The sequence below is a fragment of the Falco biarmicus genome, chromosome 5 (genome assembly GCF_023638135.1).
Source record: "Falco biarmicus isolate bFalBia1 chromosome 5, bFalBia1.pri, whole genome shotgun sequence".
Classification (NCBI taxonomy): Eukaryota; Metazoa; Chordata; class Aves; order Falconiformes; family Falconidae; genus Falco; species Falco biarmicus.
The window spans coordinates 60,012,992-60,031,345 of NC_079292.1; the positions used below are offsets into that span (position 1 = coordinate 60,012,992).

Consider the following 18,354-nt stretch of genomic DNA (forward strand, 5'->3'; position numbering starts at 1 on the left):
TAACTTGCATCTCTGTGGCGTATATCCTTGAGAAAAAGCAGGTAGATGCCTGGCTGCTGTCAACATGCTGAGGGAGCAGATTGCTTTCCCTCCCTTGCCTTTCCGAAAATATCAGCCAGGAAGTTTAACCGCGTTAGTAAGGGGCTGACGGTGCCAGCCTCTTTGCTGTTGTTTTCAAGGTCAGCTCTAATTGACCTTCCTCTTGCTTCATTTGGTTGCTCACATTGTTTCCTTTTGATTCCCTGACTTTAATCTCATTGTTGGGATTTCCGCATGTTCCTGCGTTGTCTTTTGGTTAAACCGATTCCTGCTTACTTCCTCCCTTTCTGCTTGTGCCTTCTCCTCCTTCTCCTCATCCTCCTCTTCCCTTTTCTCCTGCCTGCTCTCTTTCCTCTGGACTCACTCATTCACCTATGGCTTGTTTATTATTTCCCCATCCTGAAATAAACCTAGATCCCCAACCTGCAGCTCCACAGCCCAGGTGCCCACTGTTATCCCATCTAGCTTTCGGGAGCAGCTGCTTCATACAGCAGCAGATTATTCCTGTGTGGTGGGAGGCAGCTGCTGTATTGCAGCTTGAGGAACTCAATAGGTCCTTCTGTCTCACCTAGAAGCAGCCCATGGGCCATATTTCATCTGTGCAGGGGGCTACAGGCCTTCCTATGGGCAGTTTTATGCCTGGCACAGTGTTAAGTAGGTGACTTGTCTCATGTGGGCCATAGGAAGACAATGGCATACACAGAGGCAAGGTACAATTTGATGGTGTAGAGCCAGCAGCTCTCCTACCTGTGGCTCTGGAGCGACAAAATACCACTTAACATATTTGTCTTGCTTCTGAAGGAGGTGTTGGCTCCTGGCTTTGTTGAAGTTACAGCCCCGCTTGGCTGCTAGGGTGGGATCTGTATGTAGACCAGGTGGATGCTGTGCTGCAGGAGACCTGCATGCTGTGAGATCTGCGCAGAGCCAGATTTGGCCTGAGGTGGTGAGCCCTCAGGATGTCCACGGGGAGTTTCAAGCAGTAGGCAAATGAAGTCCTAACTTACTCAGCCTCTGCCTATATGAAAACGTCTACAGCTGAATGTTAAGTAACAGCAAGTGCGCATGATGCAGGAGCAGGCGATGAGTTTTGCCAGTGAGCAAAGGAATCTGCTGGCAGTTTACACTGCCCCCATTGCAGAGAAGATCTCCTCTGTGGTAGCACTAATGGCAATCAATAAATCAATCCAGAAAAGCCACCAATAACTTCATTTAAAAAAAAAAACAAAAAACCCTCTATTTTAATTACATTACCCAGCTCATTAGAAAAATGTATGTAATGAAAGGAGGGCAGTCTGTGCCATTGCTTTGACAGACCCAAAGTCAAAGTTGTGGCAGGTTTGCCATCCCCTGTCCCAGAGTGGAGCCAGGCATTGCTCTCTGCTGCAGCAGTGTCACTCTGTTTGAATTTCACCTCTGCATGCTTTGCTGGAGGGAGATTGCCCTGTGACATCAGTCGCTTAGGTTTTCTCTCCTTGCTTCCCAAGCCCATGGCACACAGCCCAGACTTCACAGCAAGTGGCGGCAGTGCCAGTGGGCAGAGGGGATGGCCAGCCTGAGTGCAGTGTCCCAGCCTCTCCAGGCAAGAGAGTTCTGCCAGCTTGCAGTGGCTCCTGGGCAACACCTTCCACCACCAAACCCCTGGTGGAAAAAAATGATGGGTCACTGTAGATATTGCTGTTTAGAAGGGTCCAGGAACTGAGTGGTTGTGGCCTTGCAATAAGTATAGTAATTTTTTTATTGTAAACAGTACACCAAAGGACACAATTTCGGAAGCCCTGTTGCAGAGGAAACCTGCATGCCTTCCAGGTGCATCACAGGGTACTCTGGCCCTTCCCAGATCTAGGACAACCTATGCCACGTGCCTCCGTGCCCTTCTTCCTGCAGTGCAGGGCAGAGCAGAGACATTTGCCAGTTCCTTACTTGCTGATGGTTTGCAAGGAGCCCGTGTTCTTTGGGAGTATGCAAATCTTGCAGAGGAGGAAGCAGCCATGCAAGCACCTGGCGGGGGGGGGGGGGGGGGGGGGGGGCGGGGGGCGGGGGTGTGGGGAGAGAAACACTTTGGAGAGTAAGCAAGTCCCGCTGGACCCTGTCCCGAGGATACTGGCTTGTGAAAAGAGCCTTGTCTGGCCTGTATGGCTGGGGCCAGGTTCCCTCCCGTGGCTGAGAGCTGCCACAGCAGGAACCGGCAGCTCTGCGATGCTGTGCAAAGCGTGCAAGGGGCAGGCGGCTCGTGATAAAACCACTTCTCCTGCGACTCATATCGAAATTACATGCCACCTCGTGCCAGTTAGTGCCAAGGTCCTCCAAAAGAGCACGCCTGATTGCTGTACACAGTAACGGGATACTCATTTGGAATCCTTCTGACAGTAGACTCATCCCTGGGGTGCTCCTCTGAACCAGGACTGGACCTACTCTTGAGCAGCCTGTCATTAAAGTGGGGGGATTTTTCTTACTTGTGTTATGCAAGGTAGAAAACAGGTTCCTAGGCAGAGGACAGCGCAGCACATTTTTACCCAGCCTGTGGTATATAACCCCCACAAAGTGTCTGTAGGCTCCCTGGCCATCACGGACAGGGAACAGCGGCTGGCTCTGTGCCGGCACTCACGGTTACTGCGCTAGGACACAGGCAGGCCAAGTGCTGTGTGGGTGCGTATGTGAGGTGAGTAGCTAGCTCATAATTCATGGATACTATATGTTACCTGCTTTTTGGAATAATCACTGCATAAACAGTCAGTGCTACCGAAGCGCTCACCAGTGCTCCCGTTTGCTGATGTTGTGTGGTCACCGGGTGTGCCAGGACCAGGCGGGAAGTCAGCACAATGCCTCAAGATATGGTATCGACTGTAAATATGGCAGGAAGTCATTAAAGATTTCCTGAGCTATTCCCTGGGAAAAGACAACCTCCAGGCTTCAGCAAAGTCAGAGGAATTGTACTGCTAGGGTTGAGAAATCAAAAGAAAAGTTGCTCCAATAAACCAGTATCAGCAGCTTCAGCAGGGAGCCGCGGAGCCCCCACTCCAGATGGATTCTGTGCCCACGGGGTCAGAGTGGTGATGGATGATGAGATTTGGGGGACATGTGCCAAGGGACTCTTTGTAGCTCGTTTACTCCAGGAAGGCTCATCTGAGCCTCCCTAAGGCTCTGGGGCTGAGAGGTACAGACATAGACAGGTCCAAGTACTTGGTCTCCCTATAGGTGAAAATAAATGACAGCTAATTTTAAAAAAAGCTGTTTCATTGCTCCATGAGCTCTCAGCCACAGCTCTGGGAGGGAGATTTGTAGACACTGAGCTTTCTTGGACCAGCTGGGAAAAGACAGTTTACTGCCATTGAGAGGCAATCGGAGACTGGAACAGAGGTGCGAGCCCCGAGGGAGGCCAGACCAGGCAGGTGGAGGCAGGGAGCCCCAGCGGTTGTAGGGGGCTCATTCAGAAAGACTTGAAGGGCATTGGGGCATGATTTAATTATGATACCAGGAATCCCTGTGACACATCTCTCTTGATATATAGGATGCCTTTTACTTTTGTTGCCGCAGATATGTCTGTTTTGAAAAACATTTGTATTTTACCAGCAATATGTTTCTCTCCCCCGACCCCACCCCGCCACCTTAAATCTCACCAACCAGCCTCTGGTCAAGACTCAAAGGCTGTCTCAGCAGGCAAAAAGTCTTGGGGAATTACTGTGGAAATCTCATTTCTGGGCTGTGCCTACAGGTGAAATATTTTTTTTAAAGTAACTATTAACTCTGTGAGACTATTTAACTGCTGAAAAACAGTGTTCTGGGCAAAACCAAAGTCATCATGCTATGATCAAGGGAGAAGAGACAGATAGTTATATTTCTCAGTGTTCATTTTCTCACTGGAAAAGTTGAGCAGAGTAACAGACCTTTCTTCTTAAAACTAGAAAAACAAAAAAAACCAGCAACAGGAAAAAAAAAAAAAGGCAGTATGTGAAGATTAGACAGCCAAGCTTCTAGTTTTGAGTACCTGCAAAAATTCTACAAGTGAACTTGTAAAATCAGGTAGTCTGCTATGTCTAGCAGCTACCAGCAGGCACCTGGCTCCAGGTCTAATGTTGAGTGCAGAGAGGAGCAGGGACAGAAACAAGCACTTGAAGCTGCCACTGCACTTGATCAAGATGCACGAAGGGATTTTTCTACTATTTAACTTCTACATGCTATTTGGATTTAAGACCTTTGTTCCTTAAATTCAGAGCCGTGCTTACAAGCCTGCCAAAGATGATGCAACTTCTTATCATATTGGATCATTTGCTGGTTATTCTGTAACCAACGTGTGTTACTTCTTACACATGAAATACCAGAAATAAGCTGTCTCTCTTTTGAAGATTAACATTTACAGTCAGAAGAATTTTTCTTTCTCCACAGTGAACAGTTATAGAATTGTTAGCCCTTAAGCTAGTACAAGCTGGTCTGCCCAGACCAGAAAACGTTTTGGGATGAGAGAGCACCATGAAACATACTTTGTCCTATGTGTTTCTCTGTTCCAGTGTAGCATACTGCATAGAAATTGGTAGTCTTTTTTTCCTCTCATTGTTGATTAAGGTATCCGTTTAAAAGGCCAAAAGAGTTTTTCTTATCTCAGACTCATAGTATGTATCTCACAGGTATGTCTTTGTTTCTCTTCCCACAGGAGAGAAAGAAAACATAGCTGAAAAACTAAGGCATATTTGTCCAGGGGGATTTCCAGGGGAAAAGCCTGCCTGCCTGGACCGCAAGAGTACCCTACACACACGGAGAAACATTCCCTGGGACTGGTGACACTCGTCCAGCCTCCCTCTTGCTGAGAAGGTTTCCACACAACACTGCAACAATGAATTTCCTTCGGCGGCGTCTCTCAGACAGTAGTTTTGTGGCAAATTTGCCCAACGGCTACATGATGGACTTGCAGCGTCCTGACAACTCCACAAGCTCCCCGGTTTCTCCTGCCACGGAGAGAAAGCACCCGCAGCCACCGCAGCCCTCGCACTCCTCCTCTAGTGGCACCAGCATCTTCAGCTCCATCTCCAGTGCCATGAAGCAAACCACGCAAGCAGCTGCAGGATTAATCGATCACTCGGCCAGCCCCACACCACCTGTGGCCCAGAAACCCAAGATCCTCCTGGTGATCGATGATGCACACACGGACTGGTAAGTCAAGACCTTCCCTGCTGAATTCAGCTCTACAAATTTTGGGGGATGAGAGGGATCTCAGAAGCATGGGGCATCTGCGGGGAGGTACACAGATACTTTCACATCCAGGTCACCAACTATGGCTTCTGGTCAGTGTCTGTCTGGTGACTTGTGTAAATATCAGTGTCAGCTTTTCTCATATCTTTCTTGAAAAAAAAAAACCACGTTGATTTGATATTCATTGACAAAATCCTTCATAGCCTCAACATATGAGCACACATAGGGCATTCTTGGCTGAGCAGGCTTAGCTGAGCTGTCACATCTAGCAACGGTCCTAAGAGGTGACCAGAGCTGAAGATACGTTAGTGGTGTATTTCAGGACCTTAGCCTACTGTTTGTGCTGGCTCTAAAAATGAAAAGGACCTCGATCTCTCCAGCTCTCAATCTCTCTTGAGCTTTTCTCTGTATGAAAATTTGTACTTAAATTATGGAAAGATAACCCAAGCTTACTATTACCAAGAGTAATGACTGGAGTTCATTTGCTGGTCAGGGGCCCTTCACCCACTAAGTATAGCGACTATTGGCAAAAGGCTCTCAGGCTCAGCTAAGCCAAGCCTCAAATTTTTCTTGTTTATGCAGGTCTCTCTTTACCAACAAAAGTTTGGAAGCTTGTTTCCTGTGCTATTGGGCAGCAGAGGATACTTTCCAAAGGGTAGGACAACTGATGTCTTCTGAAATGTTAGAGAAATTATTTACTGCTTACTGTGTGCTTGCTTTCAAACTCAGCTGGTTTAGAAAGCTTTAGGCAAGCTGGCCAAGAGACTTATTTGGGGGAACATCCGGAGTGTGTGCTGCGGAGTTGCTCTTGTTATGTCTGCTGGCTTGTCACAAGACAGAAAAAAGGGTAGCACAGGCAAGGGGACCATACTGAAGACTTCAGAATTAAAGAAGTTGGGTTACTAGGTCTTGGCCAAGGGAGATTATTTATTGTTCTTTTCATCCCACACCACTCTTCAGTAAAGTTGTCACCTCTGGTCTTCCCTGCTTTCCTAGGAGTGTGGGGACAAAGTGGGACCTGCCTCCCTGCGTGTATCTTCACAAAGCAAGATCTTAGCTCTTACCTGAAAAGGGGCAATGACAGAGTACAGCTAGCTCAGGCTTCTTCAACCACCTTGAAGTAAAAGAAGGAAAACAGTGGGATTTTTCTCAAAGGAAATACAACTTTTTAAGAGAGTGGGTCATCATATCAAAAGTTTCACTGACCTACTGTCTTTTATCACAGCAGCAGCTTCTTAACTCCAGGTAGTTCAGTCGGCACCAGTCTGGCTCAACTCTCATCTCTCCTTTCTGGGTGCACCTCCAAGTCTCCCAGTAGGCTGATACTCACCAACCTCCATCTCTCCTTTAGCGTTTTTGCAGTTCCTTGAAGATGCTGCCAGGTGGCAGTCCCTTAACATAGCATCCTCCAGCTGGGGATGGGAGTGTCTGTAAGCCACAGCTATAGCATCTGGGACTTAGCCGGCACTGCTTACTCCAAAACACTGTAATCAGAGAGGAAAGCCCTAGGTCAAAGGCCAATCTAGGTCTTCCTTGAGATAAATGGTGTTGAAGGTAGCCGCAGGGGAAAGGGTGAGGAGGGGTTGGACTCTGTTGCAGTGTTTTCATGTTTTAAAATGCACACTGCATTCAGATCCCTGCCTTTAGATCTGCCAGCTGTTCTTCTGTCATGCAGACTTCCGAATCTGTGAGCTGAGCTTGCCCAAGGAGCAGCAGCTGGGAGGTAAGACGAGGGAGTATGGCTACCCGTGCTGTCTTCACTCCTCCACTCGAGTGCAAGCACTGTGCATCCTGCTGGCTTGGCTACCCCTCTGCTGCCTATAACTTCACAGTTTCTACACATGAGGGGGGATCCCTTTCATTTGGCTTGCAGATATCAAATAATGCTACTTGCAAAGGCTTCCTGCCTTCAGTCTCTCTAAGCTTGTGGGAGCACAGAACAAAATTAACATATGCATTCATGACCATATCCTGACATATATATGACATGAAAACCAAGGAGACAACATTACTAATTTTTGCCTGCCACAGATTTCCACGGCTTTTTGTAGTGTGGACAGAAACACATGCCTAGAAACTGCCCCAGCCTAAAGGTAGCACATGGTCCTTTCTGAGAGAGCGTACCAATGCAACTACTCCAGTAGGCCAGGAGTGTTCCTTGGCAGTTGATTTTCATGTCTCCAGGAAACTCAGTGAGCCCTTGAGAGCAGCACTGGAGAGCAGTGGCTCCATGGCTCCATGGATGTTTGCTCTTGGTAAAGTACTTCTGAGCAATGCCAGTCATCTTCTTGGTCTCAGCCAGGGTGTGATGTGAGCTCAAGCTGACCAGCCTGAGGCAGCAGTGTTTGTCTTGTGAGAGCACAGCTGAAGACACTGGTTATCCAGGGATTCTGGCTGTCCACACTGCATCATGTACAGAAACAGTCCCAGACTTTGCAGAGTGAGCAACAACGTATTGTTACTTTTGTGCTGGTGATCTAGGGTTTGGAAGACGCATCGTGTTTGCAACGCATTCCACCTCTGTCCGCGCTGGTTCTTGCTACCTGTGAAACCTTTGTATTTGGTTTTCAAGAAACCTTTTCCTTCTCCGTTTCAGATAGTTAACTCTATTAGAAAAGATCCCTGAGAAGTAAATACTGAAGTGCTACCTTTATTTAAAGAGCAGGGGGCTTCCACAGTGCCTTCTCCCCCACAGCAAGTTACATGGAGTTTACAACAAGGACTAGCTTGTTCACAGACAGGAAGGGTGAGAGACAGTGGAATCTGCCATTTGATTTCTCTTCTCTAAATGAAAATACTTTCTCATAATTGGAGACTGTAGGAATATTGCCAAGCCAGACATTAATTTATCATCACTGTTTGTATTACAGCAGAGGCAAAGAGCTGCAATTGTGGATTAGGACGAGGTGTTGCACAAGTGCATGATGAAAAACCCAAATAGGCAAGTGTATGTTGAATGCACTTTAAAGTGACAAATGACAATCCTTTCTATTTTTAATGAGCTAGTGTGTCTCTGATGGTACAGTATAGCACTCCACTTCTCTCAAAGGTCTAGAGGAAGCAAAGAGCATCCATGGCCTATCTTCCTCCATAAAATCCTTACCACTCTTGACATGCAATATGCTCTTTTATTCCAAAGTACTATAAAAATAATGTAAGACCCACAGGGTATGATCAGCTGTTTTCTGCATTAGCAACAGTAAAAGAAAGGTACGTTCTATTAAAAGCAAGGGAACTCACCCAGCTTTCTGTTAAACTGGCAACTTTTTGAACACATTTTCCATCCTCCTCTGAGACACAGCTCCAGCGCATTGCAAAGAAGCACGCAGTCAATCTGCTGCGTGCAGGATATGGACAAGAGGAAAACACTACCTGTGCTGCTCCCTCATGCTCTTGGCTTTGACAGGCAGCCCTCAGAGGCACCCACAGAAGTGCATGTATCCATGCCTCAGCACACTAGGGAACAACTCCGCTTCTTTTCAGTCATTAATGGCACATATCTCAGCCAGGTAGCTTCCACCTAGAGAATGAGGCTCGTACTATCTGTGCCTTGGGGGACCTGCAAAAATGCATCCACAACTCACCTACAGCAGCTGCCAGAAAAAAGGCGCTCAGACATGAACGCACGCACACGCACGCACGTGCAAACACACAGCAAAAAGGAGCAGGACCATGAGGCAGGGGGATGGCAGGACTCCATGTAATGGCAGATGGGCCAGCTCCAGCAGCCCGACCTCAGCCAGGAGGAAAACATCCCGCCTCTGGCAACCTCCTCACCCAATGTGCTATTAAGTAAAATCATGCTCATGCTGGATTGAATTTCTCAGCAGATCAAACAGGATTAGTCTTGTGAATTGTTAACCCCCATCCTCTGCAAAAGTGCTCAGCGTTCTGGGCTAATGCTTCATGTTTAAACAGCTTATTTGGGAAGTGATCAAGCACAGCTAAGGTTCCTATTAACAACATATGCTAAAAACATTGCTTTCTGGACCAGACAGCATAACAAAGTTGCTCTTGTTGCATTTGTTAGGTATCTTGGTTGTATTTGTGAAATATCTCATGTCACTTTGAAAAGCCATTGGTGCGTTTTGTCCAAGTTTTAGGCTGTTTCAAGTGCCAACAGTGTTACATGTTGCCTTCCACAAAATACATGTGCCCTATTTGTGGCGGTTCTACAAACAAGGATTCAAAGGAAAAAATGCCATGTTTTACAGGAAAAAAAAGGCAGAGGGTATTTTAGGAGATGATACAAAATTGCATTGTTGTTTTCCCATTTACTTTACAGCCACATCTGTCTGAAGATACTGTCTCCAAAAATTTAAAAATTAAGGAAAAGAAAAGCTGTGATTACTACTGAATGAAATCCTCTTAATACAACTGAAATGATTCTTTGTATAACAATAATGTCACCATTCAGGTCTAATTATGGACTGACCTGACAGGATTACTGTTTCATATTACTCAGAGGAATTATCAACCTTTTTTTATTAAAATAAAACTATTTTTACTTCTGATAGTACATAAGAACATTGAGCCTGAAATATGTCTTTTGTACAAAAATATAATTGGTCAAATAATAACAGTCTAATACTGAATTTTAGTAACAGGGGACCTCCCAAATCCTAATCTTTTTTGCAAGAAATTAATTTTCAAAAATATTCAATGAGAGTCATGAGTCATTTCATTCTTTCAGTAGACTGAAGATGATATACTAAGGCTCCCATTCAGAGGAATATTTCTGTACCTAATTCACTAAATATGATGGGAAGTTTTGGGCTAGCTTCTGGCTTCGGACTTTGTTATCATTTATCTTTATTATTATCATTCAGAATGATACTTCAAACTTCACCTTAGGAATTTGCAGGTTAAATCACCAAGTTTTGTCTTTCCTGATAATAAGCCCAAAATCATCTAGCATGGTGGTAACTGACAATAAATTATTCTGAATTAGGTTTTATTATACAGGGGTGACCTTTTAAGATTTCACAAGTTCTGTGCAACTATGCTGCTATAATTTGAAAAAAAAAAATCAAAAATTACAAGTAAAACTTACGTTTTCACAAATCTGGCTAAGGAACTTAAATTTTCATCATTTAGCCATGTCTACCCCAGACTGAATATTTCTGTTCCTATTATTCATGCCAAGTGTGACTTGAGGGCAAAAATTCCACTTTAGGGAAAAAGGAGGCAAGTCTGTGTTAAACATGTATGTGTGTGTGTGTGTGCACACTTGAAAGCAGCATGAAGAGTTTCTGTATTCCATAGCATGCAGGCATAGGGGTGAAAAGGAGGTAAAGCTGTCAAAGGTATTCCATAAATTGCATTTATCACATCACTTTCCACTCTGTTTTAGGTATATCAAGTCTGCCTGTATTTTTGTCCTGCATAAGTAAAGCAACTTGGGATCTAGTCCTCCTAAATGAAAGGTGATACAGAAATGTAAAGGATTAGTATCATTACAAAAATAGACACAAGGAATATGGAAAACATTTCCCACCAGGTTATAAATATGCTAATGCAAGTCAAATCTGGGACCTTAATTGCTTTACCAGAGTTCCTATAAATGCGTAGAATTTAACCTCAGAATGTCCTGCCTAGTCCTGTACATATTTAAAAAAAAAAAAAAAAATCCCTCAGATGTATTTCTCAATGTTTGTGAGCCAGATTTCTTCTGCTTAAAAGCCAGCAGCCCTGCCTCAGTGTTGGTTCAAGCTAGTCCGATTCCCCTGCTTCTCCAGTTCAGGGAGGACAGAAGTGGGCTGGAATAAAATATTGCAGAGTCCTCAACAAAATGATACCCCTTGCAAACAGCTCCAGGCCATACCATCTAGACTTAGCAATGTGGAAATGTTCCAGCAATGTATTATTTTGATAATACGCAAAATAAAATTGCTGCCTTGTGTTGTACTGAAAGCAGCCCCCACCTCCACCTCCCCCCAACTCTTTGTGGCCATCATGAATGTGGCCACAACGTAGCCAGAGCGGGGGACCAGACCTACAGCAAAGTGTCCTTCCTATCCTGACAGCTCAGAGAAGCACAAAAAGCCGTGCCCAAAAGCCATAGCACTGCGCTACCTAGTGCTGCTACTCTTGGGGGTGGGATGGCTTTGACTACCACAGTTTCACGAGCAGGAGGTGGCACAGGAAGATGCTGGGAGGCCGGCATTGTGTGGGACTCCATAGTTCCTTGAATAAAAAGAACGGCCTGAATAGTTGTGTCTGCAATCATTAAAGTGCTGGTGGTTTGCCAAGCCAGGTCTCCCCCGAAAACAGGCCTTCAGTTCCCTGAGAGAAAGGGAGGACTCACAAAAGAAGATTTAAAAAAACCTTCTCCCTTCCTGCCCCAAAGCTTCCCTTTCTGTGTGCGTTCAAGCCAAGAAAATCCTTCCAACTCTGTAGAATCCTTCCAGCCCTGTAGGGTGGGACCTCAGACCTCATCAAGGACCTCACCACAAGGACTTCCTTTATTCAAAAACAAACAAAAAAACCCCATACCACCATCACAATCCGATACAGACCTCATCAGGACAGGCGTTTCTTTCCTTGATGTGACCCCATAATAAATAATGCCTTGGGGGTTGTTTTACAGTAATGAGAGCAGTCTGGGTCTTGTGGTTCTTCCCAGAAGACCACAAAGGCGGTCTGTTCCCACCACCCGGCCTCAGACACTGAGGACATACCTGCAGTGCAGCCGAGCTGGCTCTCCATTTGGTGGCTCCAGCAAGCCAGGTGTGACAGCGCTGCGAGCGAGGTGATCTCACCCCGGCAGTGCGCGGGGCTGAGCACAGCCATACAGCACCCGGCGGCTGGAGCTGAAACTTTTGTGGAGCTCCTGGCAAAGTATCAGTGTGTTATCTTTTGACCCAGCCCAAAACTTAGATTTACTTCTTGGTTCCTCCCTGTCTGCCTGCACAGTGCGGGTACCCTTGCCTTCTTTCTGCACTTGCCTCCGGTCCATTTAACTGTAAGTCACACCTTGTACCCTGCGGTGTCGAAGCACACATCCATCACGCTTATCCACCACCTTTAGCATCCTGACACCCCCCCACCCCTGGCTGAAAGTAGTCTTACAGGATAGATATTAACTACCAACCAGTCCATCCCACAGCTGAACAGCGCAAAAAAGGTCTCTGGGCCAAAGCAGATGTTGACAAAGGCTCCAGTGCATTGCAGACCTCAGCATTTGTGATTTTTCTCTTCCCTATGCCCTGGGCAGCCAGGACTTGACCATCTCAAAAGTCCTCACTACTTGCAGCTGAGAATTGCTAAACTGGGGAGAAGTAGTGAAGGAGTTGAGGGCTGGCCCCTGAAAGGAAAACCTTCCTTGTTTTCACCCCTGAAGAAAAAAGGGCACAAATGCATCTCTCCTCCCCCCTGCCTTTATAGCGTGTGGGGGCTGGGGGGGGCCGGGGCATTCCAGCGGCTGCTGGCCAGTATCCTGGAAACTGTCTCCTTTTTCCCAGTCCCAGCCCCTTTTATGAAGGAGACAATACGGACATACAGTGAGTGCCTTGTGTATCACTTGGGCCCCCAAGCCCTTTGACACTGGGATTTCGTACAGTGGCTAGCCCCCTCCCATTCCTCCCTAAGGTCCCCACACACCCAATCCAGGGGCCTTCAGCCTCACCTTTTCCAGGCTGATTCAGAAAGAAATTACATGCCTTATTTTCCCAAGGGGATTGAGAGAAATATATGTAATGTGATTCCAGGGAAATAATTCAGATAATTCCAGAATTTTCCTGTGGATCCCTTTTGGTTTACTTACCCAGATCTCTTCTTTACCATTTCCCTCCCTCTTTCCTCCACCCACTCCCTTGCCCACATCTCCTCAAAAGTCCCACAAGTTTCCCCTCTCCTCAGTAGAGCATGTTTTGCTCTGGCCCCTCCACAGGGTAGCGAAGGCTGCCTTCCACTCGAGATGGGAAGTGGTCTCCATCCAAAGTGTGGCTTGGCTTTCTTTGCTTGTTGTGGCTTGGTCCAGAGGCACAAGCACAGTCAGAGGGTTTGAGGAATTGGCCATTACAATATCCCAGTGCCACACTTTGGCCCACTCTCAGTGATACTGGGTCCATTTTTAGGGTAAAGTACAAGCCTGCTCCTGAGCTTTTAACTCAAAGGCTCTGTCAAACAGTGGTGCCCCGAAAAGTGCCTGCATTCATTCACAGCACCAGGAATTTGGGCTCAGGTTTGTTTGTTCATCCAAAGGATCAGTTCCTAGTTTCCAAGACGTACTACAAGCAATTGCAATAACATTTGCTCTGTCAGCTCCACTAAGGTCCCTTGCAGGAAGATTTGAGCTATATTTCTTTGACCTCTTCCTATCCTAGAAAATTGCTTCATCCAGGAGCCATCTTACAGGTTATGCTGAAGAAGTCCCGTGAATTTGATACAAAATACTAGCCTGTCTTCAAAGCTGCATAATGTGTCACAACCTCTGCTTCACCCAGCTAATGGACCTGCAGGAACACCTTTAAGCTTTGAATCACAGCAGTCCTCCAAGCCATCATCATCACTTCAAATCTCTTGTCCCTCCCAGCTACTCCCTTCCCTATGCTGAGGCGGGTGTGCTGCATCTTTTCTCACATGGGCTCCTGTCTAGTGGCACTGTACCTGGGGAAGAACTCTTTGAGCATTTTCTCTAGCTGATGTGTCACACCTGGGCATCTTTTCCTATCCCTCACCTGTGCAGAGCATTTTCCAGCCTGGCAGGTGACGTGCAGTTCCCTACTGCATCCCTGATGACTCCCGTTTCCCACAGATCCAGACAAAAACACTGTAGCAGCCCTCTGAAGCAGCTTGGATATGTTTCTTTGCATCAAGAGAAAAAAAAAAAGAAGAGGGAAGAGGGAAGAAATAACTCCACGAGAGATTACAAGCTCTGCATAAATAGCTTCTCCTGGATTCCTGTGCTGCGCATGTGCATTGGCTGATGGGTTGAGCACTCATCGCACTTACTTTTGTTTTAAAGCGGAAAGAGAAGGCAGCAGGTGTAACAAGTTATTTATCGCGCAGAGAGAAATTGCAAGATGAGCTGTGCTTTCCTAACAGAAGTAGCTTGTGAGTGTGGGCCCTTTGCTGCTGATCCTGGAAGCCCCTACTCCAGGCGTGGGAATTGCCTCCCCTTTGCTGTTTCCCCACGGCGCAGGTGCAGGCTGGCCCCAGCCCCAGTACCTGCAGCCCACTGGCACAGCTCTACCTCCCCTGGGCCTGATGGCATGCGAGGCTGTGACAGGGGACTTGGCGCCCTGTGAGGACTGAATCACTGTGTTTGTAGACCTCGGGTGTTAGTACGAAGGTGCAGGGGAGCATGCTGGCTTGGCCAGCCCTCGCATAGGTGCAGTACAAGCTGTCCCAGCTGTCAGTAACACCAAAGGGGTAACCTCTGGTGTTTGTCTTACAGGTGTCTTTGCAGTCTCGGATCAGTGCTTGCAAACACCTAAGGGCACTAATGTTATAAATGGTTTCTCTGTGAATTAGCTTTTATGCAGGTAACTGGAGGTGGATTGATCCTATACTTTTCCCTGCTGCTGTTAAGGATACACTCCATATCTGACAGAAAATTGCGTATTTGCTTCCTCCAGCCATGGTCTCTGAGGCAGACTGGGACTTTTTCATAGTGGCTCTGGAAAATAAGCTTTTATTCTTTCCAAATTACTTCATAAGAAGAGGCATCAGATTTCTCATGGCCCTGTAATCACGTCAGGGCTGAGGCAGAAAGCAGAAGTTATGTTTGTCTGATGCCCTCGCACCCAGATAATATGTCCTTTTCCAGAGCTTGCGGCTGCTTCGTCCCAAAGGGAGAGGAGTTCAAGGCAAGCTCTCCTCCCTGGAAGCCAGGGCAGACATTTGGCCGTTCACTGTGGTGCTTTCTCCCTCCCAGCTGGTACGGCCACATTTAAATGCATTGCCTAACACTGTAAATCCCACCCAGGAACTGCTCTTGAGCATGGCCCCACAATTTTCTTCAGTCAAAACATGTTTACAGGCTAATTTACTGAGATCACAGCAACTGCACCCCCCCAGCTGCACTCTGCCTAGCCAAATTACAACACTGTGTTCTGGTGGGTTGAACATTTGACGTGCTTTAAAATAAAGGGGTGGCCAACCAAGCGGTGGTCAGCACTGCAGGCAGCCCAGTAGAGGAGGCTGGTTTGCCTGACCACTGCCTTGCCCCATATGCCAAACTGGGGGATGTCAGACAGCCCCCGACTCCTGGGGCAATAGGCTGCTTCTCTGATCACTGGCAGCTGTCTGTGCTGGAGGTGAGTGGAGACTTTTCTGAAGCTCCCCAGAAAGGCTTTTGACTAGTATTCTGGGTATCATTCCCCTGCTGCACTACAAGCTGCCTAGATAACCCTGCAGCATGTCACTTCCTAGGCAGAGGTCTGAAATAGCCTTGCTCAGGTGGTTTTGGGGCAGAGGACATCCACAAATGTCTTGCACAGTCTCACCTGCTGGAAACATCCATTTATCTTTCTTCTCCATCCCCACCAGAGCAGTGTGGTCTTTCTTTCCTCTGTCTAATGTCCTGTGGGGACCAGAAGCCATTTCATACATTGCCCAGTACTGACCAAAACACTTTTCCTCTTGCAACGGAGGCATCATGATGTTACCGCAGCATCAGCAATGATTCCAGCTTGCTTGAAATTTCAGGGGCTCCAGGGTGAGGCTAAAGCCATTTTTCATTTCAGCATGATAGCCTCTACTGCCCAGGGGCTCCAAAACTCCAGGTGCAAATTAAAAACATCACTCCATCCATTTCAGAGATGTTTCAGTAAGAAGTGTTTCATTCTTACCCTGAGCTGTGTCAAAATGATGGGCTGACCAAAATATTTGGCTGCAAATTGCTTAGCACCTGTAGTCTTCAGAGACAGTCAGAGCAGGTTAACCTTCCTGGGGAGCTTTCTTTTAAAGAAAGTGATATATTGTGATGTTAAAAGAAAGTTATATCTGAGACAAGTGATGAGACAACCTGTGTGGAAAGAGGGATAAGGAGGAGGGGTCGCACGGTGTCTGAGATCCCTCGCTTTACTCCAAAGACTCCTCATGCTGGATGTGGCCTCTGTGTGACTATCCATGAGCAGACCCAGTACTGTAGAGATGGGAGAGAGGATTTTTCAACCGTGTGAAGGCTTATTTCCTGGACTACGCAGTGGAAGCCTCTTTGCTCCATCCGTACCGGGCTGGAGACTGTGGTTAATCACACTTCATTACAAGCTGAAGCAAAGCAGCACCAAGGAGTTTGCAACCAGCTGGTCGGCAGAGAGGAGAGGCCGTAGAGGGAACTGTGTTTCATAAATGTGGGTAAGGAGTATACATTATGAGTGTGCTGGGAGTGAAAGCAAGCTTGTACCAGTGAATACTGCGCCTCAAATTTCAGACCAGTTCCTGTGGGCCCACTTAAAGCTTATTCCAGTTTCTGAGAAGTCACTGGTTCCAGCAATATCCCCAATGTTTAGGAGCGAGGAGTGTTGCCAGACCCTCTAGAGCCATGCCTCCAGAAATACGATGGAATTATTAAGTGTATTTAGCGTTCCTGTATATTGTTAGAGGCGTGATGTCTCAGCTTGTCTGTTGAGTTGCTTTCTTTCATGCAACACTCGTAAATTCAAAAAAGGGAGGAAAAAATGGCCAGAGCTCTGCTTTTTATAGTGGACAGGGGTTATTCAAGTCACTTGATCTTGGTCACATCTGGCTGCTACACTGTCCCTCCACTGACATCTATGCAGAGGTCTTATTAGCGCCATGCTGATGGATGGGCTGTCTGGGAAGGGAAGCGTGATACAGCCTTCAGCTACCCTGATTAGAACAAAGTGGAAAACTTTTGACATTTTTTATGTCTTTTTCTAATAAAATGAAAACTTTTGACTTGGTTTTGAGCCAGAATGACAAAACAAAACAACTTTTTTATTTACATTTCACATTTCTGAGGAAGGGGAGCATTCAGCTGAAAACTGGTGTGTTTCAGCCATGGGGAAAATTGCCTTCCTACTGTTTCTCCTTTTTTTATTGGAAGAAATAGACACATAGTAAAAATGTGAGCCAGCTTCTTTTTTTGCTAATACTATAAAATAGGGAGCAAAGCCGGCTTCCCCTCTTTTTCCTTTACCTCTTTATTCTGTCCTCTCTTTGCCAATTGGAAACAGAATGCAGAGAGTTACTTTGCCTCTGGAAACAGCTCTTGCAGGGCTTAACTGTGTTTTCAATGCTTTCCAAATAGAAGAGCTTTTTGGAACCTGCATGGTCTTCCTGAAGTTTTAGGGGAGAGGCCTGAGAAACTAAATTCATATTTGCTTCTGTCAGGTTTGTTTGATGAGGGGAATAATTGGGGAGAAATATTCACAGGGGAAACATATTGGCAATTTCCCTGATCACCACTCAATGTAAGGGACATTATACACAAATATGAATAAAACAGCTAAAACTGCCTGCCCTTTCCCATGTTTACTTCTCCAATGCTACTGTCAGCCTTCCCTGTTCATGAACAACCGATCCCTCTGAAAGTATGTGCTTTGTTGTCTGCATAGCATAGGCAGCTAGGAGCAGAGGTGGTGGAAAGTGTATGTCCTGGTCATGACACTGTTCATCTCCAAAGCAAACACAGTCTCGCAGTTCAGCAGAAGAGATCCTTCATTAGTGTTACTGTAGATGCAGATACTGTTCCTCTAAATCAGCAGCAGAAAGTCAAATAGAATTGAAAAGCAGCTCCATAGTTAGAAAGAATAGCAGGAGAATTGCTTCAGCTGTGATGATAAAGATCCTTTTTCAGCATCAGAAGTTTCCAATGCTGTGCCATATGTTGCTCTCTTTCTTTTACAGAATAAAGATTGAGTATTAAATGAGATATAGCAGGGAATCATTGATTAGAGTTGTTGCTCTGGAAAAGATTAGGAGAGCATTTGGTTTTCAGTTTGAAAATAAAATGAAAAAGTCACAAGCCTTGAAGGAACTTTCCAATGCGGTTTTCATCTGGCTTGGCAGGTTTGTCCTGAAGAACAGAAAGCTGAAAGAAAATAAGAATTAGGAAAACATGCTGTGACCTGGATAGAAATTCTTCAGCAAAAGGGGAAATGCAGAAGCAAAACAGTATGTAATGAAAGCCAAAAATCTTGAACTATGTTTGTCTCTCTC

General features: G+C 46.2%; 1 protein-coding gene and 1 long non-coding RNA gene across 4 annotated transcripts in view; one reads left to right on the forward strand and one right to left on the reverse strand.

Moving 5' to 3' along the window:
• Positions 1-18,354, forward strand: part of SYN3 (synapsin III) — a 201,146-nt gene that overhangs the window by 15,772 nt on the left and 167,020 nt on the right. For both annotated transcript variants that reach the window (XM_056341791.1, XM_056341792.1), the window contains exon 3: positions 4,688-5,184. In XM_056341791.1, coding sequence (XP_056197766.1) covers positions 4,868-5,184 — 317 coding nt within the window. In that variant the 5' untranslated portion in view covers positions 4,688-4,867. The remainder of the gene's footprint in view (positions 1-4,687; positions 5,185-18,354) is intronic.
• Positions 5,194-18,354, reverse strand: part of LOC130150649 (uncharacterized) — a 37,486-nt gene continuing 24,325 nt past the window's right edge. The window contains exons 2-3 of one of the 2 annotated variants that reach the window (XR_008822316.1): positions 6,430-6,707; positions 5,194-6,337 (exon numbers count right to left, since the gene is read on the reverse strand). This is a non-coding gene — a long non-coding RNA (uncharacterized LOC130150649). Of the gene's footprint in view, positions 6,338-6,429; positions 6,708-17,124; positions 18,227-18,354 lie in introns of those variants that run through there. The other variant, XR_008822315.1, reaches the window with a different exon arrangement.